Source organism: Colletotrichum aenigma, assembly GCF_013390185.1.
Source record: "Colletotrichum aenigma strain Cg56 chromosome Unknown KSG_Cg56_contig02, whole genome shotgun sequence".
Taxonomy (NCBI): Eukaryota; Fungi; Ascomycota; class Sordariomycetes; order Glomerellales; family Glomerellaceae; genus Colletotrichum; species Colletotrichum aenigma.
The window spans coordinates 4,237,443-4,264,019 of NW_023500908.1; the positions used below are offsets into that span (position 1 = coordinate 4,237,443).

At 53.8% G+C, this 26,577-nt stretch overlaps 6 protein-coding genes across 6 annotated transcripts; 2 read left to right on the top strand and 4 right to left on the bottom strand.

The window, feature by feature from the left end:
• Positions 1-2,516: 2,516 nt before the first annotated feature.
• CGCA056_v003175 (Deoxyribonuclease Tat-D) lies at positions 2,517-3,777 on the bottom strand (the record flags this gene model as incomplete). Its single annotated transcript, XM_037318432.1, has 3 exons — positions 2,517-3,430; positions 3,487-3,664; positions 3,727-3,777. The coding sequence occupies 3 exons, from the start codon at positions 3,775-3,777 to the stop codon at positions 2,517-2,519; spliced, it is 1,143 nt and encodes a 380-aa protein (XP_037183349.1).
• Positions 3,778-4,816: 1,039 nt separating this feature from the next.
• Positions 4,817-7,674, top strand: rnr-1 (Ribonucleoside-diphosphate reductase large chain; the record flags this gene model as incomplete). Its single annotated transcript, XM_037318433.1, has 4 exons — positions 4,817-4,835; positions 4,890-5,047; positions 5,108-7,580; positions 7,631-7,674. The coding sequence occupies 4 exons, from the start codon at positions 4,817-4,819 to the stop codon at positions 7,672-7,674; spliced, it is 2,694 nt and encodes an 897-aa protein (XP_037183346.1).
• A 4,961-nt stretch (positions 7,675-12,635) lies between these two features.
• Positions 12,636-13,819, top strand: CGCA056_v003177 (GPI-anchored CFEM domain protein; the record flags this gene model as incomplete). Its single annotated transcript, XM_037318434.1, has 4 exons — positions 12,636-12,722; positions 12,931-13,111; positions 13,168-13,694; positions 13,748-13,819. 4 exons carry the CDS (start codon positions 12,636-12,638, stop codon positions 13,817-13,819), a joined length of 867 nt encoding a protein of 288 aa, XP_037183347.1.
• A 656-nt stretch (positions 13,820-14,475) lies between these two features.
• On the bottom strand, positions 14,476-16,002 carry BCD1 (Box C/D snoRNA protein 1; the record flags this gene model as incomplete). Its single annotated transcript, XM_037318435.1, has 1 exon — positions 14,476-16,002. The coding sequence occupies one exon, from the start codon at positions 16,000-16,002 to the stop codon at positions 14,476-14,478; it is 1,527 nt and encodes a 508-aa protein (XP_037183344.1).
• An 865-nt stretch (positions 16,003-16,867) lies between these two features.
• On the bottom strand, positions 16,868-19,701 carry DENND4A (C-myc promoter-binding protein; the record flags this gene model as incomplete). Its single annotated transcript, XM_037318436.1, has 3 exons — positions 16,868-17,944; positions 17,997-19,253; positions 19,312-19,701. 3 exons carry the CDS (start codon positions 19,699-19,701, stop codon positions 16,868-16,870), a joined length of 2,724 nt encoding a protein of 907 aa, XP_037183345.1.
• A 4,234-nt stretch (positions 19,702-23,935) lies between these two features.
• CGCA056_v003180 (uncharacterized protein) lies at positions 23,936-24,225 on the bottom strand (the record flags this gene model as incomplete). Its single annotated transcript, XM_037318437.1, has 2 exons — positions 23,936-24,058; positions 24,124-24,225. 2 exons carry the CDS (start codon positions 24,223-24,225, stop codon positions 23,936-23,938), a joined length of 225 nt encoding a protein of 74 aa, XP_037184052.1.
• Positions 24,226-26,577: the final 2,352 nt, after the last annotated feature.

The window sequence follows — 26,577 nt, forward strand, 5'->3', positions numbered from 1 at the left end:
GTATTTATAATTCCTCCAAAACTTGAGAGTTTTGCGCGTGCGGTTTTTTCGCGCCGTCACTGGCTAGCACTTCGATGGATGCTCTTCTGCTGAAAATGGCTCGATATCCTGAAGGTAAAGGCCACATCCGCGCTGCCTACTATCGCACATGCCAGCGCCCCGGCGCCAAGCCTCTCTCCGACCAACAAACCAACCAACCTCCTTAGTCAACGACAGACGAGCCTGACCCTGAAGATGAAATCCCGGAAGGCATGACTCGATGGACTGTACACACTATACCCTAGTACCCAACCATCCTTTCGCGGCTTGGCTGTGCGATCTGCGTTCTTTCCCGTAGGTCCTTTGGGAAGGAAGCCAAGGGCCCTGAAAATCCCAATTTATAAGCAGCTCCGACGCTCGGAACACGACAGGGCGTGCGCCATGTTCAATATTGCTATGCAAACTGCAACCAACGTCCCCTTGTGTCGTCCCAGTTAGTGTAGGTGTATTGCACCCCGCCGGCCTGCAGCACCTCAACGTCCCCAGCCCCAAGCGAACGTTGATATGGAGTGCCTCGTAGTGAAAACGAAGTCCGAGGTGAGGTGAGATCCTAGACAGCCCTCAGAGCGGCAAAGTCGACCTTGCCTGGAACTTGATTGAGTACGTAGCGACGTGGGTAGGCACCTTCACAACCTAAGCGGTATGATGCCAGGGAAGGTGCCTTAGGTTCCCGTCCAGGTACCTACCTTATGTAAGGTAGTAGGTAGGTAGAACGGGCGGGTAAGCAGCCCAGCCATACCTAGCACCCTTGTCCCTTCAGCGTTCCGCATGCACGACGCGTCCCCGAGCAATAGACCATGGACACTTCAGAGCGCGTCGTTGCCCGCCTCGTTCAGCCTCATCAACAACATTCAATTCTCGCATCGGCCCAAAACCGTCGTCCCTTCAATTGACAGTCATTTGAGGGTCATGGCTCGATTTTCGATTCCCACCAAACGGTCCCTGTCTTCAGATGTTCGACTTCCGACCTCCAGTGCCGCAGTCCAGAAAGCTCTTACCAGGCTTTCACGCCCTTCTCTTCTCACGCTGGCCCTGGATTGGATCAGCGATGAGAATGTCTCTTTATGCGTACCGCTTTTAGGCGACGATGTTGATGAGGACGGGTCATACCAGCCCGCCACATCACTCGAGGAACTGCGCGCTATCTACAAAGATTGGCAATGCAGGAATGGTTCCAAGAGGGAGGTTCTCGACCGGGTGACAGAGGGCGATTGGCAGCATGGCCTAACTCTGTATCAATTAGCCATGGCAGACGCACAGTACCTTCAGGATCACCCTTATTCGCAGAGATGGACTGCCTATCGCATTTTGCCTCTTAAGGACATCTCTATCGTGGACGACGAGCAGCGTCCCCCCGACCTGGATAGAGAGTCATTGAAACTACCACGCTTTCATCCCTCGACCTTCATACAAAACCTTCAATCTCACGTCTTACCAGACGTCAAAGCTCACTATCATATCCATCGACCGCAGGGCCTCGCCATGTCAGTCTTGCGCATTTTCATCATCGAATCCCCTTACAACATTAGCATGGCCCACCTTGGAGATAGTCTCGCGCCCCCGGACTCCGATGTTGATTGCTCGAGGACACTCTACATGGCATTTCCAGATGCTTCACACTACATTTACTTGTCAAAATCACAGACCATAGGGTCGCTAGGCGCAGCAGAGTCCAAAAGCTTCCGCAACCTAGTTATTGAGGGGATTCCCAAGGCGTTGTCTCGGCCACGAGAGAGGTACATGCTGAAACCCACAAACATCTCGACCAAGAATATTTCGGCCCTCCTACATGCAAGAGGTGTCGGTCGTGCAAACTCGGTTGGCGGCGGATGGAATCTCTATGCCGACAAAAAGAAGAACGAGTCACCGCTTGACAACACGCTGCCCACTCCGCCGTTGTCTGAAGAATCGTCCGACGAAAGCTCGAACCCGACGAAAAGGACGGCTAACAAAAGGAACGGTGACGCACTCTATGACAGTCACTGTTCGTTGAAACGGGCTCGGCTTTGCGCTCAGGCGAGGTTCAGTAGCGCTGCCAGGCTGGATGACGGCTTGGGTGTCGAGCGCGTGGATGTTGTCATCGAAGACCCTTTTCCTGTTCGACGAATATATGGTGTGGATGACGAGGGAATGGGTAGTCATGTCTCAAATGACGAAGTATCGGGTTGGATTCCCAATGTGAAAGTCGCTCTGTATGGGGCCCACGTGTTCGCTGGCGTACGATGGCTGGTTGAGAACGGTATTGTAGAGGGACAGCGGATGCCGGGATGGTTAACAGGCGAAGAAGGAGTCACCCTTGGGGCTGTGCGGCACGGAAGAATCAGAGGGCACAGAGGATCTGGATTATAAGACGAGATAGACGGCCGAGGCTTAGATCGGAGCATCTGGAGAAGGGCCTGTCTTGTCACTATTAGCGTAGCGCCCTGTCGCATTTCTATACCCCCCATTGCCAGTCCCCTTGATGCAATCAACATCGTCTATTGGTCTACGCCAAAAACCTTGATCGTGTTACTCCAAGCTACCTCGCAGACTTGCTCAACATCTACTTCCTTAATGCCGGCCACAGCCTTGGCAACTCGCTCGATGGTACACGGTTCATTGCGGCCCTTAATCATCGCACCTTCTTCCCACTTCTCCTTCTTGACGACCTTGAAGCGTTCCGGCACCTCGGACTCTTTCTTTTGGTTTTTCTTCTTCGTATGGGGCTGCGCAGCAATATCCGTGCCTGCAGTGGTAGTGAGACCATTCACATCTGGCTTCCTCTCGATCAAGTACTTGTAGCCAAAGTGACTAGGCCGAATCTCGCACCAAGGGCCGTCGGTCTCCAACATCATCTTATCTAAAGCTATCTCTTTGACGACTTTGCAGTTCTCTTCGGTCTTGAAGCTGCAGCCATTGATGCCGATATAAAGACCTAGATCCATCAGTTCCATGGCCTCCTCGATAGTGCCGGTGAAACTGTGAACAACGCCGCCTTTCTCGAGCTTCTCAAGCCTCTCGCCAAACTTCTGCTTGAGCAGGCTCACAAAGTCTTGGTGGGCGGCTCTGGAGTGTAAGAAAAGAGGCAGCTGAGGCTTGATTTCTAGAACGAGATCGAGCTGTGCAGCGAATGAATGCAATTGAATGGACCTTGAACAGTAGTGCAGACGGTCATAGTCTAGACCAAACTCGCCTAAGGCAACGAGACCGGCGTTGGAGGCAGCCGCATGATTGATGAGGCCTCGCAGCTCGGAGACTATGGCCTCTGTCTTGGCAGGGTCTGGCTGATGGTGCTCGGGGATAGCCTGAGCTGGATCGGGATCGGAATTTGCACCCTCGGCACCCTCATCTAAAGTGCTGAAGATTGAACTACTGCACGGATGGATGCCGATGGTGGTGTAAACGATGCTGGCTAAGCTATATGTCAGCATGGCTCAACATAGTGCGTGTTATCCGTCATTTACGCACGATACTGCTTGGCGATCTCGAGGGCATCTCGGCAACTGGTAAAGTCGGACCCGGTGACAATCAGCTTGGAGCAGCCGACTTGCTGTGCCCTGCGGATGACCGCGTCCAAGTCATCAGGATGGCGTCTCTTCCCATGATGCATGCCGCGGAAAATGGGATCGGCCAAGTTGATGCCGATCTAATTATCAACTACGGTCAGGTCATGCTCAAAAGCTATCAAGTGCGAGTGAGGTTACACACATCAATGTACCTTGGCTGAAAAGCCGACTTGGGCGCGTCTGCGGCCGCCATGGTGACGATGGAAGCTGACTTGAGAAAGGTTCGTCGTTGTTGAAGGAGGGGTATGATCCAATGGTTGGGCCGTGATGGTGCTATTGCAGGCGCATGGAGCCTCATGAGGAGCCAGGAAAGAACACGGCACTGAGACAAGTTCGACCCTGAGCACCAGTTTTCCTGAAATTTATACCACACCAAGGCAAATTACTAGGTAATTCCGTAGTCAGAGCTTGCCTCGCTATTTGGCCTCACCACTCGGCCTCACCAGATCACGTGAGTGCGTGATACGCTGCAAGCATGGTGTCCACTCTAGCGACACGCGTTAAGTGCCTGCAGCTTTGACGAAAAAAATCAATTAAAGAAAATGGTACATAGCCGCTTGGAGGACACATGAGCACCTGTTGCATCTTTTCACAGGATCTCCAGTCCCGCCACTTCAACTTTTCATTTCTTGATCAAAAATCTGACGCAGATGCAAGAAATTAAGCAAGACGCTGAACTGAAGTCATCTCGCACGTTGCAAGCGGCAACCCGACTCTGGCACGAGCACCCTCAGTGGAGTTTAGTCGTCTCGGGACTGATTTCGAAGGCTAGGTAGGATTAGTCAAGCTGTTGTTGTTGTCTCCCAGGTTGGCTGGGGAGTCGGATGCGAGGGCAAAGACCGCAAAACCGAGGGGCGGAACTCTGACTAAGGAACAGTGTAAGGAGGCCGGACGGTGTTTTTAGCGAATCATGTTCGTAAGAGCGTGCTGCCCCTCTCTGGCTCAGGCGCGTCGCGCGTACGCGAGCGCGAATTTAGCATGGACTGTGCCGTCTGGCAACGACAATAAATCTGCAGCACTTCCTGACCCTCTCATCTTTTTTCACCCTCCTACAACCAACAAAACCACCACCCTTTCTTGACGTCTTGGACAGAGGCCTCTGATACCCTGGTGTTCTCGATACTCCCTCTTTCGCTTTATCTTCTTGCTCCCGTGCTGCGTGTCCACCGCTTTGACGGCTCCAACAACCAGCGCTACCTCCCCCTTTATCCTCACTGCCGAATTCAGGCGCTATGTTCGTGAGGAAGCGCGGTACGTCCATCGCAGACGCGTACCATGAATCTTTAGTCTTCTAACGGAATACAGATGGGCGCCAGGAGCGCGTCCAGTTCGACAAGATCACGGCCAGAGTGTCGAGGCTATGCTATGGCCTCGACATGGACCACGTTGACCCGGTCGCCATTACCCAAAAGGTCATCTCTGGTGTGTACGGAGGCGTTACAACTGTGCAGCTTGATGATTTGGTGAGATCTTACACCTGATATTCCCGCTCGCTTGTCAATCGCTAACGTGGTCATCACCAGGCCGCCGAAACTGCCGCCTACATGACTGTCACACATCCCGACTATGCCATCCTTGCTGCCCGTATTGCAGTCTCCAACCTCCACAAGCAGACGAAGAAGCAATGGTCTTCAGTCGTCAGCGATCTCTACCACTATGTGAACCCCAAGAACGGCCGCTTGTCCCCGATGATTGCGAAGGAGACGTACGATTGTGTCATGAGGCACAAGGAGGAGCTTGATTCTGCCATCGTTTACGACCGCGACTTCAACTACCAATACTTCGGCTTTAAGACCTTGGAGAGATCCTATCTTCTCAAGCTTGATGGCAAGATTGCCGAGAGACCACAGCACATGATCATGCGTGTTGCCGTTGGCATCTGGGGTGACGATGTTGAGCGCGTCATTGAGACGTACAACTTGATGTCGAGCAAGTGCTTCACCCACGCTTCGCCCACATTGTTCAACGCCGGTACTCCCCAGGCACAGCTGTCGTCCTGCTTTCTCGTCGACATGAAGGAAGACTCTATTGAGGGCATCTACGACACTCTGAAGACCTGCGCCATGATATCAAAAATGGCCGGCGGCATTGGTCTAAACGTCCACCGCATCCGTGCCACTGGCTCCTACATCGCCGGCACCAATGGCACCTCCAACGGTGTTACCCCTATGCTCCGCGTCTTCAACAACACCGCCCGCTATGTCGACCAGGGTGGCAACAAGCGCCCCGGTGCCTTTGCCATCTATCTCGAGCCCTGGCATGCCGACGTCTTCGAGTTTTTGGACCTCCGCAAGAACCACGGCAAGGAGGAGGTCCGTGCCCGTGACCTTTTCCTCGCCCTTTGGATCCCTGATCTCTTCATGAAGCGAGTGGAGAAGAACGGTGACTGGACACTGATGTGTCCCAACGAGTGCCCGGGTCTTGCCGACTGCTATGGCGAGGAATTCGAAGCCTTGTACGAGAAGTACGAGCGCGAAGGCAAGGGTCGAAAGACCATGAAGGCCCAGAAGCTCTGGTATGCCATTCTCGAGGCCCAGACTGAGACCGGCAACCCTTTCATGCTCTACAAGGATCATGCCAACCGCAAGAGCAACCAGAAGAATCTCGGCACCATTCGAAGCTCCAACCTTTGCACGGAAATCATTGAGTACTCGGCCCCTGACGAGGTCGCCGTCTGCAACTTGGCGTCCCTTGCTCTCCCTTCTTTCGTGAACTACAACGACGGAATCTATGACTTCCAGAAGCTACACGATGTCACCCAGGTTGTTGTTCGCAACCTGAATAGGATCATCGACGTCAACCACTATCCCGTCCCGGAGGCTCGCAACAGCAACATGCGCCATCGGCCCATTGGCCTCGGTGTCCAGGGTCTTGCTGATGCATTCTTGGCTTTGCGACTGCCGTTCGAGTCGCCTGAGGCTCGTGAACTGAACAAGAAGATCTTCGAGACCATCTACCACGCTGCTCTCACCATGTCAGTGCAGCTAGCCAAGGAGGAGGGCACCTATTCGTCTTATGAAGGCTCCCCAGTCTCACAGGGCGTCCTTCAATATGACATGTGGGGAGTCAAGCCCTCCGACCTCTGGGACTGGGATTCTCTCAAGGAACAGATCAAGCAGCATGGTGTGCGTAACAGCTTGCTCGTCGCCCCCATGCCAACCGCCAGTACTTCCCAGATTCTGGGCAACAACGAATGCTTTGAGCCTTACACCTCCAACATCTACCAGCGTCGCGTCTTGGCTGGTGAGTTTCAGGTTGTCAACCCTTGGCTCCTCAAGGACCTCGTCGACATGGGCTTGTGGTCTGATGCCATGAAGAACCGCATTATTGCTGAGAATGGCTCCGTGCAGAACATTCCCAACATTCCCGCCGAGGTCAAGGCCCTGTACAAAACCGTCTGGGAAATTTCCCAACGTACCGTCGTTCAAATGGCCGCCGACCGTGGCGCCTTTATCGACCAGTCCCAGTCCCTCAACATTCACATGAAAGACCCGACCATGGGCAAGATCACTAGCATGCATTTCGCAGGCTGGAAGCTAGGGCTGAAGACCGGCATGTACTACCTGCGCACGCAAGCTGCTGCTGCCCCCATTCAGTTTACTGTCGACCAGGAGGCGCTGAAAATTGCCGACAGCAATATCAGCAGTAAGGTCCTCAACAAGAAGCGCGCGCCGCCGCCAGGTCATATTTCATCTCCTTCCACGAACCTGGGCCCGAGGCCTATGTATGCAAAGAAAGAAGAGGGTTCTTCCCAAGACAACGGCATTCCTACGCCTAGCGTCACGCCTCCTCGGACGGCGCCTGCCCAGAAGCCCGACAACATGAAGGCTGATATTGAAGAGGGCGGTAGCCCCCGCGCTCTCCCTATGGAGCCTGCCGATAAGCTCAAGATAGAGGAGCTTCAGACCCCCGGTAGCAAGACCCCCGATGCCGAGGATAAGGCAGAAGACAGCAAGGAACGTGAGATGGATATCTATTCTGAAGCTGTTCTTGCATGTGAGTTGTTTGCTACACCGTGCCCTAGACAGATTCTGACATCCCGACAGGCAGCATTGAGAACCCTGAGTCTTGCGTCATGTGCAGCGGTTGAAACACGAATGCAGTGGACTTGATGGATCTGACGGTTGATGACACGCTTTGATGGTATACAAGAGGTTTGCAGCATTTGGGTATCAGGATCACGGGGGTATTTTACTTTGCGGGCTCAAGGGTGGCATTGGTGATTTCCACCCTTTGCATATTATGTCGGGTTTGGGATGCTCTGATGGTTTGCAGGGATCACAGCTTCTTACCCTAGACTATGTTGTTCGTTTTTCATCGAGTGCGTAGGCATCTTGTTGCAAAGTTTTCCGGCGTTGGGATGAGAACTGGGCCAGTCGCCTCAAGTAGCATAATTTACGAGTGTCTATGCCAATGTCCCTGCTTTAGAAGCCTGCAACCCTTCGCTGTTCTCTGCGAGGGTTCTTTTTATGATCATCGCCATCGGCGTCTCAAGCACGTGGCCAAGACAAGCTTTTCCGTGGCTGAAGACCTAGTGAAGCTGTCTCTACGCAACGTGAGTTACGCGGGCGAGGCTATCGACTTTGTTAGCAACGAAGCCATCGTTAACGAGGCTGATAGCTATAATAGCATATACGTCTAACCTAGATACTTTCGCTTAGCGTGTCGAGGTTAGCGCGAGCAGTTATTCCGGACCGTAAGGTACGTAGACTACGAAGCTACTAGACTGGGCGCTGACCGAGGTACTTTTACTGCTTTTCCCCCTACTGTGAAAATCTCTATTGGGTGGGCTCGAAACCTCCTCCACATGATCATCGCCATAAGGGGCACTGCAGAGGCCTCCGGAAAAAATGGGCCAGGCCTCGTCTCTTGCTCTTGACAAAACGTCTTCCTGCGCATCGACAAGCGACAACTACTTGTGTCGCAGGAAGGTGACATTGCCGACAGACCACATCATGACCAGCTGAAGATAAGTTGTGTGGTCTCTACAAAAGTGCAGGACTAGCAAAAACTAGCCATCGGCTTGCCGGCGATGGCAGATACTATTGCGGGCCAATGGCATGGGACCAGGCACGAATAACCCTCTGGCAACATTCGAGAAACAGGCCCACGCTGTCGTATAGCCCCTGGCCTTTCATGTTTTCGCGTTCAGACTCGTTGTCCTCTGTAAGTCAAACTTCACCTCGGTGATTTAGGGTATCGCTTGTCCACAGTACATATTGCTGCTGCGTTTGGCTTCCCACTTTTGCCTACCTACAATTGTTCTCGGGGCCGAAATCTGCTGTTCCACCCTGCTCGTTTCATGTTTCGTTGCTGGCTTTCCGTAAAGCGCACGTCTTTCTCAATTACTAGCGTGCCATGGGCCGCTCATTTCTTGTTTGTTTCAAGCTCTTACCCATGATAGTATGAGAAGTGTCACGGGCAGAGACAGAATTGATTTGACTGTGTAGATGATACAAGCTAGGTTAGTCAGTTCATTGGCGCCAGCGCCTATATGAAGGCATACGGCGCTCAAAAGTGCTTTTGAATGGAAGGTCGCAGATGCAAACACCACCTTCGAAAGGCGACCTTTCTCAAGTGAGGAAAGCAGGGGCGCAACGATCAGCACATGGGGTGTCAAGTGATTGGGCGAGGTGTGCAGGGATAACACGTTCCTGTCGATTCGCGAAGCCCAAGGTGTCAGGGAGGTAAAAATAAGGTACGGTGAATGGGGCTTGAGGGGCTTGAGGGGCTTGACGATCTCCATTTGTACCGTGTTGGTCGCCTGTCTTGGTAGACTGACACGATATGATGTATGATGCCGATTAGTTCAGTCGTCGAGAATCATCACCGCGCCGAAATATGTAAGGTAGATACAGTGACTGCCGATGTCGATGCCGCAAGCGCCGCAAATTAAGTCATGTCGGAAGGACGTATGGGAAAACCAACCATAGTAGAGTTGAAGACGTCAGATGTTCCCTTTGTGGCTTGGAAAACGGCTGGAGGTTCAATAGCGCCAGGTAGATGTGCCCCTGATAGGCATGGTCATATGCCAGCCTTATTCTCTCTTGATCAAACCGGGATACTAAAGGATCTGGTTTGATTGTGATGCGCAGGAGGCCACGGTGAGCTAGCCAGGGCGATGACTGACAGCGCGGTTCTCTTGTCGGATTGACGAAGTTTTCTCCCGGTACAGCCTGCGATCTATGATGCACCCAGATCAGGCCAAGGAAATGCAGGGTACTTAGACCAGGGCCCTCGAGAGTGAAGATGTCGAATCGAGAAAGGCTCGCTTGGTCGGAATGGCCCCTGGCAAGCTGAACGTGGATCATCAGGGCTGGGGTTGTGTCGGTTCAGTGTTTACATTCAAGTACTATGTAGAGAAAACTCTTGTGGAAGAACAGGTGGTGCGGGTGGGTGGGGACCTGGCGGCCTTGCCGACACACTACCTCAGGTACAGTGTTCCCTTACTACCTTATGCTACCTAGGTGAGCTGACATGCTTAGTATACCTACGTGCGTGAATACCTCGGTACGGATATATTGCCCGTACTGCTACACAGTTCTCCATCCAACGCGCCGCCGACGTGTCGTCCAAAGCTTAGAGGAGGTGTGTCCTGAAGGCATCGATCAAGACGCATCTAGGTTTGGATTAGCTCATATACGCAGTAGAAGAAGTGCAGCGATAATTCTCAAGCTCCGGTGTGAGTGGGCCCTTGGCTCTATGTGCGCCGTGGGGTGCAACTCCAGTCTCCCTGTCCACCTCAAATTGATGCATCCTCCCTGTCTTTCCTTTTCGCCTAGGTTCGTCCAATCACATGAGAATGTACAAACGGGGGGTCGCAGAGACACAACATCACGATGCGGATGCTGGGCCATTGGCCAATCACAGAGAAGTGGCCTCCAGTGATTGACCTCATGCCCTTGTGCAAGGGCGATAATAAGTACCACGCCCCTGACCTTGCGCAATACGTAGTAGCTTTCCTTTCGCTGATTCTGAACCATACTTCCCGTCGACTAGGTAAAGTACCGACGGGCATTGCTTGTTTGCAAAGGAAGTCATCTACTGAGAATCAGGCTCACCCTCAATCTGGGTATTGTTGACCTCTGCCTCTTCCTTTCGGGCGTATTAAAACACACTTCTGCAGTCGGGAGTGTCACTGCCAATTTTAATCCAACCTCAGATGGGCTGATAATCTCCATTTTTCTGACGTAGGCAGAGAATGCGACAAAAGTAGTTCCCCCGGGGCCAGGAAAACAGACAAACAGTTCTGCAGGCATGCGGTGTCGTCGCCGCCGGCAGGTAACATCTTCTTCCCCTTAGATACCGCATCATTCCCCGACCAGGACATGGGCCTATGCTGGTCTCGTTAGCTCAGCTGGAAGCTCCAGAGTGGTAGTCTAGAACGTGGCCCCGGCCCTTCAATTATCTCTCGGGAGCGACTGGCTTTGACAGCGTTGGCGCGGGACAGAGGAAGTCAAGCTGTGTCTGAGCTTTTTTTGGATGGGAGTGCGACAAACAAAGGCACAGACGTCCATTGGCCACATCCTGACGATGTTTGACTTGCACAACCAGCTGCTCACTGTTTTTGCGTCGAGATCCCAAGGGGTTAGGAACCGTAGAGTCGCAGTCGGTGAAGTCAGTGAAAGTAGCCAGGCGGTCAGAAATACTGGACTAGAGCTGTCAGGCACCGGATCGGTGGGCCTAGGGCCTTGTAAGCGTTAGAGTCGAGTCCAGAAAGGTTGAGCCGAGTTTGACCGTAGCTGACGACTTGGGCACGGTACTGCCAGGTCCAGCTTGGCCGGGATGTCTACATTGCACTAAGATAAGGTGCGGATCAAGCGGCACCACCCCTCTTCGGGACGCTCCTCGACTGCTGGGCCTTTCATATTCAGCTTCCTTCAGCTTCTATTCGTTGGCTACCTTAGTGCATCGTGCGCACCAGGGCAGGCGTGCGAAGGCGTCTTGGGCGAAGCAAGCCCGAGACAGGTGAGTAAACATGGTTGAGTATGAGCAAGACGGGCAGGTCTTCGGGGCGAATGTGGGAAAGGACCTTCATGAGGCGTAATGATGTACGGTGCCAGGGTGTGGGATGGCCATGGCCATGCGTGATGGCATGCCACTCGCAGCTTCCCACGCCCACCTGCCATCTGCAACTTATTAAACACTGAGGCAGCTCCTTCCTCTTGTCTTGCCCTGCTCTGGTCTCCCCCATCTCGCTTAACTCTGCGTGGCCTTGCTTCCTCAGAAACGCGTAGATACCTAAGCGGTCGACCCTCACGACCTTTACCGAGATATTTGACCGTCTCGTACACTTGTCCATCTTCAACAACAGCCTCAGATTCCTCCCTCCACTTTCACCCTCACAACAATCCTAAGGACCACAAGTTGCCTCACGAGGCACCACAATAACTTCAGTAGGTAAGTTACTGAGATACTGGGATTCACATGGCTTTGCCCTTCCAGCTATTGGCCACACTCCCTTTGCACCTTCCTCACCACAGCACCATACGATGTTCTATCCTGCCTGGCAATTCGGAGTCTTGCCCATTTCCTTCCCAGTTTGGAGTGGAGGTGATCCAAGAAGTGGACTTGCAACACTCACCTGCCCACGGTGCTCTTGTGCAATTTGAGGCCTACTGATCTCCCTCCTTCCCGTCACACTGCACCTTCCTCCAGTTGCAGCTTCCCTAATTGGAGTAACACCCTCATTTCCCTTGCCACCTCTTGGCAGCAACCTATTTACCTTTTCTTCCCTCCATCACCCACCAACTTTCTTTCTCTTCTACTCCCACTTGCGCACCACCTGCAAAATCTTCACAAGCTGTCCAATCGACCAAGTCAACGCTATTCACCAGGAGGTATTGTGCCCCCCCCCCCCAACTTGCTGTCAAAAAAGAAAAAACCTCCATCCAGCTTTGTACCTCATCACGTTCTTTTGTCGCTGCTTTCTTGTGCTGTTCGAATATCTCTAACTTGCTTGCATAGGCCTTTCACCTTACGCAAATTTGCCGTCTTCCGAAACTCACACGCCACAGTCTACAGAATCCACCAACCCAACAGTCGTTCACGATGAAGTACTCTGTCAAGTATATTGGCTCTGGCCTGCTCCTGGCCTCCTTCGTTGTGGCCCAGGGCAACGACCTTCCTGAGTGCGGTGTAAGTGTTGTTTTTCCCTACCTTCATCTAATTGCCCTTGATTTTTGCGGATAGTTTTCTGGCTGCATTCGACACTGCGGAAACAAGCGGTTCGATGCTTGCCGACCATGCGCTTGTTGCATGCAATTGGGCACCAGTGTCTATCCAACGCCCCCGGGGCGGAGTGCGCATGCCTCTGAGAGATTCGAGTTATCTAACGATGATACAGACCAAATGCATCGAGAGCATGCTGGGTAAGGCTCAGTCTCTCGGCTGCGTCGCCGACGACAAGGCCTGCCTCTGCCGCAACGTGGACTTCACCTACGGCATCCGCGACTGCTCCTACCAGTCTTGCGGTGATGATGCCATCGCCAAGCAGGCCATCGACTACGGTGTTGAGATCTGCCGTCGTGAGTGTCTATCAACTAAGCACAATGTTATGGCACGCAAACTAACTTTATCCCAGAGGCTGGAGTCGCCATCACTGCCACTCCTGAGGCCACTGTCACCAAGCCCACTGGCACTGAGACGGTCGTTGCTTCCCCTATCGTCTCCAGCGTCTTCTCGGCCATCACCTCTGGTGGCAGCACCTTCTCAACCCTCATTGGAGAGACCACGATTGTCCCCTCTGTCGGCACTGGCGGTGGCCAGACAGTGGTCCCCAGCCCTGTCTCGACTTCTACATTCACTACTGTCGTCACCAGCGGCGAGTCCACCTTCACCACCACCGGTGAGACTACTCTCTTCGGCGTTGGTGGAGTTCCTGGTGCTACTGGCCTTCCCCAGTCGTCTGTCACGGCGCCTGTTGTTAGCACCATCACCAACGGCGACAGCACCATTCTCTCGACTGTCGGTCCCACCACCATTCTCACTGGTGAGACTGATGTCACCACCGCCCCTTCTGAGGTGAGCGAGAGTGCGTCTGCGACTGCTACCCAGCAGGAGACCCAGTCCGAGACTGGCAGCGCCGCCAGCGCCTCCTCCACCGGTCTTGTAAGTACTCGTTTCCGCTGCAAGCTGGTCGCAGTTACTAACACCCTATTCAGGCTCCCAAGCAGACCGCTGGATCCGCTGTTGGCATTCTGGCTGCCGCCGGTCTTGCTGCCATGCTCATCTAATGTCTTCTGCCTGGATGTGTTTGGCCTCTTTCCTTGCTCCTCGGTTACAATATGCGCATGTTAACCGCAAATACCCGCCTGGCCCCCCAATCTTGCTCCACATTCGGATCATTCTTACTTTATTACCAGGTTTGAACCAGACACGGCTGTGTCGGGTACATATTTGGTAGATAGGGATGGAAAGGTCAGATGGAGAAAAACATTGGGGATGGGATTTCCTGGGGGGACAGGCATAATGAGTTATTTCCCGTCTTCGTTTTGAGATGGCAATCAATGGATGATGCATGATACACACGGTTTTCTTCTGATAAGGATTCAATGACGTAATGGGCGGGTATCGATTTGTAGGCTGCGTAGACTCACCAGGACGTGGTCTTCGACTCGCCCATCCGTAAGTCACTGACGGTGATGGACAACCCGAGTGAAAATCATAGTACAAGGTAGGGACGCCGCCATAATAAAACACATAACGACATCGGAGCGCTTGAGACCTCTCGCCGGATAGGCTCAATTAGTAACGGTATCATTGAAGGAATAGGCCGATTTGCGATGTCGCCACTTGAAGATTTAATTAATGACTTACTCAAGAGGCCGGATGGCACCCAGGGTATTTTGAATGTAAAGCTAAATGCTACATAGGCATCCATAGCAGATGACTATTTCTTTTGCAACAAGGCCAACTTGGCCGCAAGGCTAGCACTCACACTGTCATCTTCATCCGAATCGGATCCAGAGCTACTTGTCGCAGTCTCGTCGTCGTCCTCGCCGAGACTTTCCTCGGCAATGACATTTGTCAAGGCATCTATCCTCCCCCCAGCACCCATGTCATCGCTCCCGTGGTCGTCATCCTCGTTGCTAGGCAACTCACCCTCCTCTAGCTTACGTCGTATCATCTTGTAGCCCTTGCCGCCCTTCCTACCGAGGAGCTGGTCGTCCCGCTTCCGTTTTGGAGTGAGACGGACCGGCTTCTGTTCCGATATCAATGACGAGGGTAGTGATGTCCCTGGTTCGACAACATAGACGGTAGGGAATTCGAGAACTGTCATATCGCGGAGTGCCTCGCCTAGTGGCAGCGTCGCGTCGACACTGTGAACCACCGTTTGCCCTGCGGCAGCTGCGGCCGCGGAGGTTGTTCCTACGAGGAAGAAGCTGTACCTCCTTTTCTGCGCCTCCTCCTCTTCCGTCGTTCCAGTGAAGGCGGACACTCCTGTGTAGGGCACCCAGCTACCGACGATAGGGTTCTGCAAGCAGTATCTCCCGGGGTGCCAGGCGCCCGTCTCCGTATCTTGAGCAGTGGCCATCGACTGGCCAGGCTTATGAGGGTATTTGCGACGCCTCTTGGCGCGGCCACTCGAATTCGCGTCTCGAATCTCGTCAACATATTGGAAGTCGTCTTGATGGTGTTGTTGTCGTTGCTGCTGCTGCTTCGCCACCTCCTCCTTCCTCGCAAATTCATCGTCGGAATTCTTCTGGCCTGCAATGAAGGCCCTGTAAAGTGGTGTGTCGTCGAATGCCTTGGCCATGATCCTCTTCGTTGCCAGCTGTGCAGTATTGTCGGCATCCATCTCTTCTTGCTGCGGTAATATTTCCCTACTTTCCTTGGTATTGGAATGCACAAGCAACCACTCAACCTGCCAGTTAATCCGACCTGAGGCCTTGCTAAACGTTGTGCCATTCTCCTTCTGCCTCGTCATGCCCATGGGCGCACGCCTAAGAAGGATGGCAAACTTGCCCAGCCTCTTCCTGAAAGCCGGAGAAGACAGCACCTCCGCACTCTTGGAATCAAAAACGACAGCATTCTCACCACGCAGCAATTCCGTCACAAGTACCCTCCTCTTTCGCCCGTCCTTGCCCGTCTTCCACTTGACGCTTCTGACTTCGAGAGGACGCAAATCCTCAGGACGAAGAAGCCGGCGCTCCTCAACAATCTCCTTCTCGGACCGCTGAACGGCGCGCTCGATGCTCGATAAAAAGTTGTAGTCGTGATCGACACCTGCGGGAGTTTTGAGCTTCGAGGGAGGAATGTAGGCGGTCGCGTCGCGAATGCCATTGCATGAGTACCACGTCTTGTGCCGCTTGTTACAGCCCGCTGAACATGTCTGAATCGTGCATCGAGGGCACTTGTACTTTGGAGGGTTGACGTGGCAGATGGCGCAAAGGCTTGTGAGGAGAGGGTCGGCCATAGCCGCGACTTGCGGAAGGTTGATTCGATCGCCGTAAGCGTGAACCAGACGCCTACAGTTGACAAATTCCTCCCAAGCCGAAGGTGTGATTGAGTTTAGATGCTTGTCGAAGTCCTACGTGATGCAATCTTTGACATGTACTGACTAGCTTAGGTAGGTAGCTGATGTCAGTCGCCTGTCAGGTAAGTTTTTTTTCTCCACCCTAACCCATCCATCTGTTGTTATCATTGGCTGTTGTTTCCACTGGCTTATCTGAGATTTTGTCCGCCGATAAGATGCTCAGGGGTAGGTCACCGACTATGTGCGACCAATCTCAGGATAGCTAGGCGCATCACGAGGACGTCAAACCACTGAAAACTTTGGCCTTCTGTCACCTCTGTACTCTCCGTACATGTCATCGTCTACACAATCAGCATCGCCTGTCATTAATTTGCTTTTGATTGTAGCAGAATTGGTACATTTGCACTCGCTGTATTGAATCTTTTGGCAGGGAGTGACAAGAACTGAACTAGGTATCGGCTCGTAGCCTATGGATGATGTAACATCGTGAGCACATGTAACCCGTCCCCCCGGCGAGCACTGTCGGTTAACCTCAAGAAGAAAGAGAACTCAGTAAAACGAGCAGCGATTGTCTCGCGAAGTGAAACAAAGAGAATATAAAATATAACGCCGGACACTAAGAGAGTTTTGTCCACGACGGCCAGTCGCAAAAAGGTATAAGGCAAAAAAGGTATATGCACAATCGGTAAATCATCCTCCCCGTTGGCTTGGGGAGGAGAGACACAAACCTCCTCCCCCAAGCCGCTTATTATCTCCCCCCCTCGCAGATGAATTGCGCCCCAGGGGATTGAACAATTTTTGTTCATCAGCGGGTTCCACCCAGAGCGCTGATGCGGGCGCCCGACGGCCGGTGGATAAGACCGTCATTATGCTTGCCGACGACGCCGTGCTGTGGCGGCATGGATTCGGACTCGCTGCGCTCGTCCTCGAAGTCCTCATCGTCCTCAACGATTTTCGTTGGAATATCATCCCGGATCATGTACTGCTGACTTGACCGCTCAGGGGTGGCAGCGCTAGAAGCGAAGGACATCGCCGTGCTGCTCCTGTTGGGGACCAGATCGGGGGTGGGTGGGATGCTAGATGTCCTGCCAGATACAGGATGCAAGAGGCTGTCCTCACCCATTTCAGACGTGGCATTTGACTGCGTGTCATGGCCATCGTCACTCTGACCGGCGGCGGAGAGGTTGCTACGACGGCGCTGGGCGCGAAGTTTCGCGGCACGTTCGTCAATCTCGGCATCCTGAGCCAACTGCAGACCTTCAACAGCTGCCTGACATTGCTCAGCAATGTTTCTGATGATGTGCGCGATCGCATCAGTTTTGTCCTTCAGATGGCGATCGGCCACGTCCTTGAAGCTAGACGTCGAGAGTCTTTTGTTGGCCTGTGCGGCAGCAGAGAGAAGGCGCGCCTGGTTGGCATCAGCATCTCTAGGCGCCTCACCATCGACCTCCTCAGGGTCGTAGCCCTCCTCGATCTCGCGCTCCAGGTCATCAGGCTTGGTAAGAGACTGAACGAGATGCTCCATGTGATGGCTCTGGCCCCCAATAAGACTACGCAGGTGAAGCACCACACGGCGAGCCTCGTCACGCTGCCTAAGGATGGTAACGTTGGTGTGTTGAAGTGCAGCAAGCTCCTTTTTGTTGCGCTTACGCTCTCGCTCGAGCTCCTCGGCAATCTCCTGCTGGAGAACCAAAGCCTCTAGTGCATCATCACGCTGCTTCTCGGTCGCACCGAGGCGGACGTTGAGTCGCGAGTTGTCGTCTTTCTGCTGGTCGATGAGACCGGCAAGGCGTCTGTTCTCCCTCTTATGAGTTTCGATCTTGACCTTGAGATCCTGTGTCTCTTTGGTAAGCTGCTCGGCAAAGGCCTGGAACTTGAGAAACTGCAAATAGTTAGCATGTGCGCATCGTGAATGATCCGAAAGTCCAATTCACCTGCTGTTTCCAACTCTCCAACTCTTCATTGAGATAGTTATTGCGCTTCGTGACCTTATTCAGCTCGGTGTCCATGCGACCCTTGAGGTTGATGAAATCCTGCCAGGCCTCAAGAGCATCACGGGAGTACTGGTTTCTCTCCCGAACTATTTCATTCAGATGTCTCATAGAAACCTTGGTCATAAGAGGCTTCTTTACAGAGCCACCAAAGACAGCCTTGATGCCAGTGTTTCGACCCATCTTCTCGCAAACGTGATCCATGACCGTCATCACCGCGTCCTGGTTCCACCATTCGGGGTCCTGGATTGACTCGACTTCGCCACGCATAACGATAATCTGGCCGGCCGGGACCAGCTTTCCTCCTCCGTAAGCCGATCGGAGATGCGGGGGGACTCCGGAAGGCGTGACATCGCCGTTGAGAGATTGAGTAAGGCGGGTCACAAACTTGTTGCGCTGACCAGGGTTCAATGCGGTCGGAGGGCTGGATGTGAGAACAAAATTGCGGTCGAGATCGACGACCAGTGCGTCGGTGGGCGCAGTAAAGAGAGAGCGACACTCAGCAGTAATACCGAGGATGTACGGGCCTGGTTCCTGGACCAGATCCTTGGCATGGCGTGCGTGTACGACGGGAACGTAAAGGCCGCTCCACTCATAGACGCGAACGCAGTATCGGACGGTCTCTGCGGCCATGGTAAGCATGGCAGGGTAGTGGCTGACAAAAATGATGCGGCGAGTGGGTGAGATGGCAGCCTCAACAACGCCGACAATGTTCGGGATAGACAAACAGCAAAACAATGGCCACATCGCGAAATTCTGGAAGCCAGTCGGCGAAGAGGGGAATTGATAACACAAAGCATAATCCTTCATGTCGATTCGAACCAAGTCGTTCAGTCTCGGGGCAGGAAAGCTCAGAATGCGCGAGACCTCTTCGGCATGAAACAAGTTGGTGGCCTTGTTCCAGTGGATCCACATGCCGCGCAGATAGTCTCCGAGCAGATTGTAGAGCGGGTACCGAGACAAGAAGGACAGGCAGTAGGGAATCCAATAAGTCTCGTCCGGGTTATCATAGTAGTCAGGTTCGGTCCTCTTGCGCAGATCCCGAATGGTTTCGGCTCTTTTCTCGTCGGCCCTGGACCACACACGAAGGCAGATGCCGTACAGTGTATGGGAGGAATCTTGCTGCAGGACGAATGCGTGATGGACGCAGTGAGGTTGACTGCGGCCGGTGCAAATCTCAACGTCGTGGGGAAAGCAAGCCTGCTTCGCGTAAGCCACACCAAAATTCATGCAACCAGGGTCGCGAACGGCGACTTACCCTCATGGCGGCGTGCAACGACCTGGCGATCTCATTGTCTTGCTCAAGTCTAGGACTGCTTCCAAGGATCTCGGGCAGCCAAAATTGTCCAACCGCGCCCTTCATGTGACCTATCTTGCCCTGAGCGGGGGCAGGAGCCTTTACCCATTGTGAAGGCTCCCTGCCAACACCGCAGACCATGTAGGCGTGGGTCAGAGTCTTGGGCGTTCGCTGCTGGGGCTTTGCGTTTAGGGTTGAGGGAATCGGCTGGGTGATGCGTGAGTGAAGGGAGGAGGTACGACTCGGAATGATAAGATTATTGTCAGCCTGGTCGCGGGTGACGGGCCGACCATCACGGTCACCGGTCCGGGGCCGGGTGAAGGACGAATGTGCGTTCAATGAAGGCGCCATTTCGAGGATTGTCGTGGAGGATATCGAGAGATTGGAAGTGCGATCTAGCGGGTGGCAATCCGGGTCGCCACGACGTGTCCAGCGTGCTGGAATAAATGCGCAAGGAAATTCGGAACCGTGAATTAGGCGACGATCAAGCTACCAGGAGAGCAAGCTCTCGTCGAGGAAGGAGTCGGGGACGAGGTGTTGCTCAGAAGGCCGCCATTCGAAGAGGCCGAGTGTACAGCAACAACAATTGTCCGGTCGGTCTGGTCGAGCAAGAGTTGAGGCTCAGGCACCGACAGATTGCTTGACTGATAGACTGTTCGGTGACAGGTGGGGGAGAGAAGGAGCAAGAAAAGAGGGAGAGAGAGAAAGAGAGAGAAAGACAAGAGATTGGAGACGAGACAAGAAGAGGCGGTTCAGGTAAAAGGAGAGGACTGGCCGGGGGGGGGGGGTCAAGTTAGGAAGTGTTTGGGGGAAAGGCGAGGGCGTGAGCGTGGAGATGCAGACGACAAGAAAGCGAGGGTGTGCCACTGGCGGGCGGGCTAAGATGAAGCAAAAGAGGACCAAGCGCCTCCTAGGTAGGTGCAGGTGCTTTGGGCAGTAGGTAAGGTAGGTAGGTAGGTAGACGTGGTAGAGTAGGTAGGTCGGCACGTAGTAAGGTCCAAGATGAGGTGAACGACGAGTAAGAGGGATGGGCCCAGCAGGTGAAGGTGAGAGTACCTTAGGGAGGTACCTAAGGCACCATTGTAAAGTGGCAGGGCAGACGGCGAGCCGGGGAATTAAGGTCTGGAGCCAACTGCAGCTGTAAGCATGCAGGAGGTATCCGCAGGTGCCTAGGTGAGTGTCGTACATGCGGACACAGCAGGCCCAGAAGAGAGAAAGAGAAGACAGGAGAGGGGAGGGGCCACAACAGCACAGAGGATTGACAGAGAATTGGGGGACGGGTGTGCAGGGGGCAGTATGCAGCTTCAGGAACAGAACAGGGGGGTTATGCTCAGGGCACTAGGCCAGGGTGACAGGCTCGCAGGCCATCCGTAGCCAGGTAACCTTGTAACAGGGGAGGGAACCGTCATGTTCCTGGCCAGGCAAGTACGCAGTAACAGCCTTGACTCTTGCTGTTGCAACCTGGGCGGGAGTGTATGACTTGAGACTCTTCCGCAGCGCCCTAGTGTTTGGGTCTGGACCGCGAACACGGCGATGTGATATGGCTTCAAAGGAGAAGGTGTTTGGTGATTCGTTTACAGGCGCCAGTCGATCTGCAAGGACGGGATACAAGCAACGACCATCGGGAGCGGCACCGCCTGGTCTCGAAGACTCGACTTTCTCCTCAAGAAGAACAAAGGCGGGTCCGCACGGACTTGGCCTAGCCTGGAGTAAAGTGCAGTACTGACCTAGTGTAGGAGGCACCGGCACAGACATATGTTCGCATCCCAACTGCCAAATGGCCCGTTGAAACGGACTCTGTCGTGTCGACGGTGTCGTTTTCTAGTTCCACCTTGTCTTTGTGTCTCTGTCTCGCCATGTCTGCCGTCCCGTCCACCATCCGCCGCCCGTTGGTCCCGACGAGAGAAAGAAACACGCTCCACGACTTGGACCTGTGGTAAGATGCAAGTATCCGTACACCACCTCACCCACTCACTGACGCAGGGGCCCCTCCATCTCGTCAAGCTACCTTACCTACCTAAGGTACCTTAGGTAGGTACCTTACCTTAGTGTACTAGGTATGCAGTAGTCGCGGTAGTGGACCATCACTTGCAGGGCCATCCGGTGCACCTGGTCGCCCTCCCAAATTTGAGCCCCGCCCTCTGCGCCCATCTCCTATGCAGCAACCAGATCACAGCCAATGACAGACGCCGCCCTTCAAGACCGGTCGCCGACGAGGGAAATTACCAGTCTCGTTTGGAAATTCTGTCGTCTCTTGGTCACATCTGTGCCAGAATATTGGACCTAAAATGATTGCGGCTGTCTGTTTTGGTCCTTGAACCTGATTGCCCTTCCCTACACTACTTGACTACCTAGTATTCGACGTAGGTAGGTAGGTCCGTCCGACCTGTCCGTTTCTCATACCTACACGCCACTGAAGACGTTGGACGGTGGGGGGCGCTTCCAACCTCCGCAGAAACGAACGCCTTCCAGACTTGAGACGGAATCCTCGCCGAATTTTTGTCTGCTCTATAAACAGGGTCACGGTCGTCCAAAATGTTGGATACGCGCAACAATGTAACCTTCCGACATGCCCCTCTACCATAGTAGATGGATGACGAATTCGGGCTCAGAATACATCATCTGCCGAAGAGCGCTCAAGCCGCCCGCCCCCCCTTTTCTCCATCACCCACCCCCGATACATACAATGCCAACCATGCTGCCATATTTCCCATGGCAGCATAGTACGGATACTGCGTGCAAACGGCTTGTTCCTGAAGCCCGCTCCTGCGCGTGAGGGCACCACTCAGGAACCACGACGAACCCGGATCGCCGCTTCTGCATCGCATCCCACATAAACAGAGCCTTTAGTGTTTGGGGAGGGGACAGATCCGTGTCGTCGCGTCTTGTGACGACCCTCGCCCCGGCTCATATCGCTGCCGATTACTGTGCGACCGATATAGAAACTAGTCATCCCCGACGCAAGCCATGACAGACACGAGCAGGTATTGATAATACGCAGTGCATACGGTAGTGCGATAATCTGTGGCACCAGAGCCAGTCACTAGTGTAAGTGGAACCCACCGGCTGCTCGGTGCCCTTTCCCTCCCACTCCCGGACTACTTTGTATTCGTACCTCTCATCCTGACGCACTTCACAAGTTCATCGAGGGCTTCATCAGGGGTCGTCCCAGGGACAAGTAGCCGCAGAGCCCAATATTTATAGCAAAGTACGCATACACTACTTGTAACGGGGAGCATCTGTGGCTGTGGGGTAAGGAGAAAAAAAACAAGGAAAAAAAAGCGATGGGTCCACGCGAAGAACCCCCGAGCTACCTTAGTATCCGCAGATTTCTCAGCCGTCCGCTGACTGGCGATCGCTGCCAGAACCAAAGCGCCAATCGCGCCAACCAACGAACGCCGGGCTTATTTCGACTCTCGAGTCGTCCAATCTGTTGCGGAGAGGAATGATGCTCCCTACTTTATTTAGATAAGGTGTTGGGTACCGAAACATCCGTCGAATCCTTTCGACACTGGCAGCACGGCAGACAGTGTGCCAGCAGGGAGTGTCGAGTTTGTTTGTTAGCGTTGTCAATGAATCCTCAGGTTCGGACTGTGGGCGACAGTCCCAACACCCATACAACCTGTCACAAACCTCCGGTCCAGTAGCGACGAGCGATGAACGACCGCGGTCCGACTTGCTGACAAAAACAGGTGCCACCGGCCAGCGCTTTGACCCGATGTTCTGGGTTGAAGACGCGGAGCACAAGGCAGCTTTGGAAACCTCTCCCGTACCATACCATATTAGTAGTATACCAAACCAGTTCTTCTATAACAAAGATAATGCTCCGCACAAAAAGAAGCCAGCCGTGGACCTACAACCCGTGCCCCCCCCCCCCCCCCCCCCCCCCCCCCAACGGCCCCGGGTTGAGTACCAAGTTCATCACTCTTCCGAATCTTGGACGTGGGACTGTACGGATACGATTCGGCCTTGTTGCAGTGCCTCAATGCTGGAACGCATTGCACATGTTCGCACTCATTCGCATCATACACCAGTACGTATCTGCGTGAAGCCCGGCCAAAAGGTCGGTGCAGTTGGTCGTCCTTCGTGCTCACTCCCTGGGCATTCTGCTCCATCATCTCTGTTTGCTTTATCCATGCAGAGAACTCCGAATGTGTACGGCATCACTAGCACTGTGACTTCATGGCCCAAGTGTCGCGGGCTGGACCCTGTCACGATCTGAGCGCCAGTCCCGAAGCCCTGATCGTTGTTCAGGCGTGCCGCTCTTGGACGAATGATTCGCAAGATTGATTGTCGACCCGCATGCATTCTCGGGCGCTGCCCGTGCCATAGTGCCTTTATCTGAGGTCGGGGTTTCTATGAAGTATCCGTAATCTTCTCTACTGCGTACATAGGTTCCATCTGCTGCTTACAACTCTTGCGCATCAGCCCCATTGCACCTATCCAGTGTTGCCCTGTAACAAGACAAACCTGTATGGCGAATGCATTGAGATCAACCTGCCGGAGGACAGGCGGGAGGATTGCGGTTGTTTCTCTAGCGTTGCCTGGCAAGTCTGTCACGGCGCTGTAGCCGGGCAGGTTTGCTCTACCGTCCCGAAAATGAAGAGTGCCGATCTCCCCGGCGGCGAAGCGTGCATGACGGTTCCATTCTTTGTCGATGCGCTCGCTGGCTGACTGGCAAGCAAGTTGTGTTTGTTGTGTATCTTACCTACGAATAGGTAAACGCTCTTTCCCTCTCTCATTGGTCTGTCAACTACGTTTGTATGTACACACCAGATGGTAAGCCTCCGGGATGCCGGCAAAGCACCATCGGAGCCGCCAGCGGGACGGTAGAGCGGGTGGGGCTCTTCGCCGCATTAGGTACGCCGTCCCCATGGCGGGAACGGCGACACATGGGGACGGCGACAACGACTTCGTGCCGACGTAAGTTTCATTCTGTCGCCAGGCATAAAATGGCAGCCCGAGGCTGCTGATCCGAAGCTCGGCACGGTCTTGCGGTGGAGAATCACTCAGTGGAATTTCTCGTCGCGCTCGCGCAAATGGCGACATTCCAACCCAGTAGCTAAAATATTGAAAAATATATATATATAAATAAAAATAATCTTTTTTTACTGTGTCTTGAGAGATGACACACGGCTAAAACCCCGCTTTTCACTGAACGGTTGCGCAAGACGCAAGGACTTTTGCGTCCGCCCCCCCTTATTCTGGCCTTCGCGGCCGTGGTCGCTGTAGCGCGAAAAGCGACGTCAACGTCCGTGTTTTTGACGAAGGTGATGGACGACGATGCTCACTCTGCCGTGTCGGCAAGTCACGATTGACGAGAATCTACATCCACTAGACGCAGGCATCATTATGCGAGGATTCCGCTGTTGAGTACGCCGTAGGCAGTCGGGAGCAAACTTGCATGATACTTACGTTGAGCCATGTCTGACATGTGAATGTGGGCATATGTGGCTAGTGCAGTGCCGCGAGAGGATTGCCAGCGAACGCCATCAAGGGAGGACAGGACCAGGGTTCGCAGCGGAAAGAGCCACTACCACGGCAGAATTTTCCGGTCGTATTATGGTGGCGAAGAGAATCAGGTTGATGGCTAAGGGCGAACAAGGCAGTGTCAATGATATGCACCGGTTCGACAATCATTGATGGATCGAAGTGAGCGTAAAAGAACCTGCAGCATCAAAGTCCGAGGCTCGTGAAGCCGGGTTCCTGCTCAGGGACGGCACGGGAAGGCTTGTGAGAGAAGAGGAAGGGAGTCATTGGAAGGCTATAGTGCTTAGCGGCGCATCGCGGCGGATATTATACCCAATCTCTCGGACTGGTAGCTCGGCGGAGCGTTCCGGTCAAACATGTTGCAGATGACGAAAGGGAGAGGGAGTAGGAGAAATAGCCGCAGGGTAAGGGCCGTGGTCTCATGTCCCAAGAGATGGCGAAACAGGCAAATGTCAAAAGGTCAAAAAGTCACAGGCCAGCGACACTGAACGACAGGTAATGCAGTACATGGGAACGACCTCACCCTGACTTCGTGATAGAGGCAACGCCTCGTCAGTGTTACGCTATTGTGCAGTAGCGCGGCCCAGCGCAGCCGTTGGCTTGGAATTTCCCCGTGATGAAGTTTGAGAAATGTAAAGTGATAAGCTCACTCACAGTGGGCCAATTGGGTCAGGGCATCGTGCCTCCCCGGGAAAAGGTACCGTGACGCCTCAGCCACAGCGTAAGGTGAGGTAATTGGGCAGCGCATCAGCTCACCTCAGATCCTCTGGTAAGGTAAAATGAGGTTGGCCCATCACCAGCCCCAAGCGCGGCGTGCCTAACACTAGGTGCCTACCCACCCAAGGTACCTTAAGGTAAGGAGCACACGGATGCAACCTTTTACTTGCTTCCAGGTTAGGTAGGTACCACCTGCCATGCTCAACCCACCTCACCCAGAGCCTACAGTGTAGAGGTAAGGTACTCACAGACCAAAGCCCGAGCAGCAGCCCACTCTTCGGAACACAGATCGACAACTGCTCCCAGGATGGGCTGGCAGATAAGGCACGGCCATGTGAAGCACACGTACGTGTTGAGCAGCGACTCGACCACGAGCAAGTGGAAAGCTTGAGACCATATTCACACTGCGGACCTAGATGGGCATTGAGGTGCAATCCATGACCGGATCGTTACAGGGAGGACGAAAAAGCCCAGAGCCCTACCAAGGGAAGTGAGCCGGGCACATTACCGATACCGCCGCTACGCCCCTCTTTTCCCCTCCGATTTCTTGTGCAGCTCGACCACCAGCGGGCGGGGCAACAAACCACCTCACTTTCACATGTCAAAAGCCCGGGGTCATGATAGGGATGCATCGAGACTGCGTTGAGGCTGCTCTTGCTTCTGATGAACGACTGTACCAATGACCAAGTCGTACCTCATCTTCTTGCATTATATCCTGCAGTGACCAGCTCCGAGACGGGGCTGTCGTATGTCATACGAGGGAGGGCAAGAGAGTGAGAGCGAGATAAGGCACGCAATTCGGCCACACCTCACCTCGACCTCATCGCCCCTCGCCTCACCTCACCTTACCTGACCTTACCTGGTGAACTTTGGGCTCCACTGCCGGTCAACGAAAGAACGGCGGCATGGAGGAACGCTGGGAAGGCAGAGGGAGAAGGGCAAGGGACGAAAAACGAAGACAGATCTTCGCAGGGGCGACGTTCGAGACACGGAAAAAGGAATTCACACACAGGAAGCAAG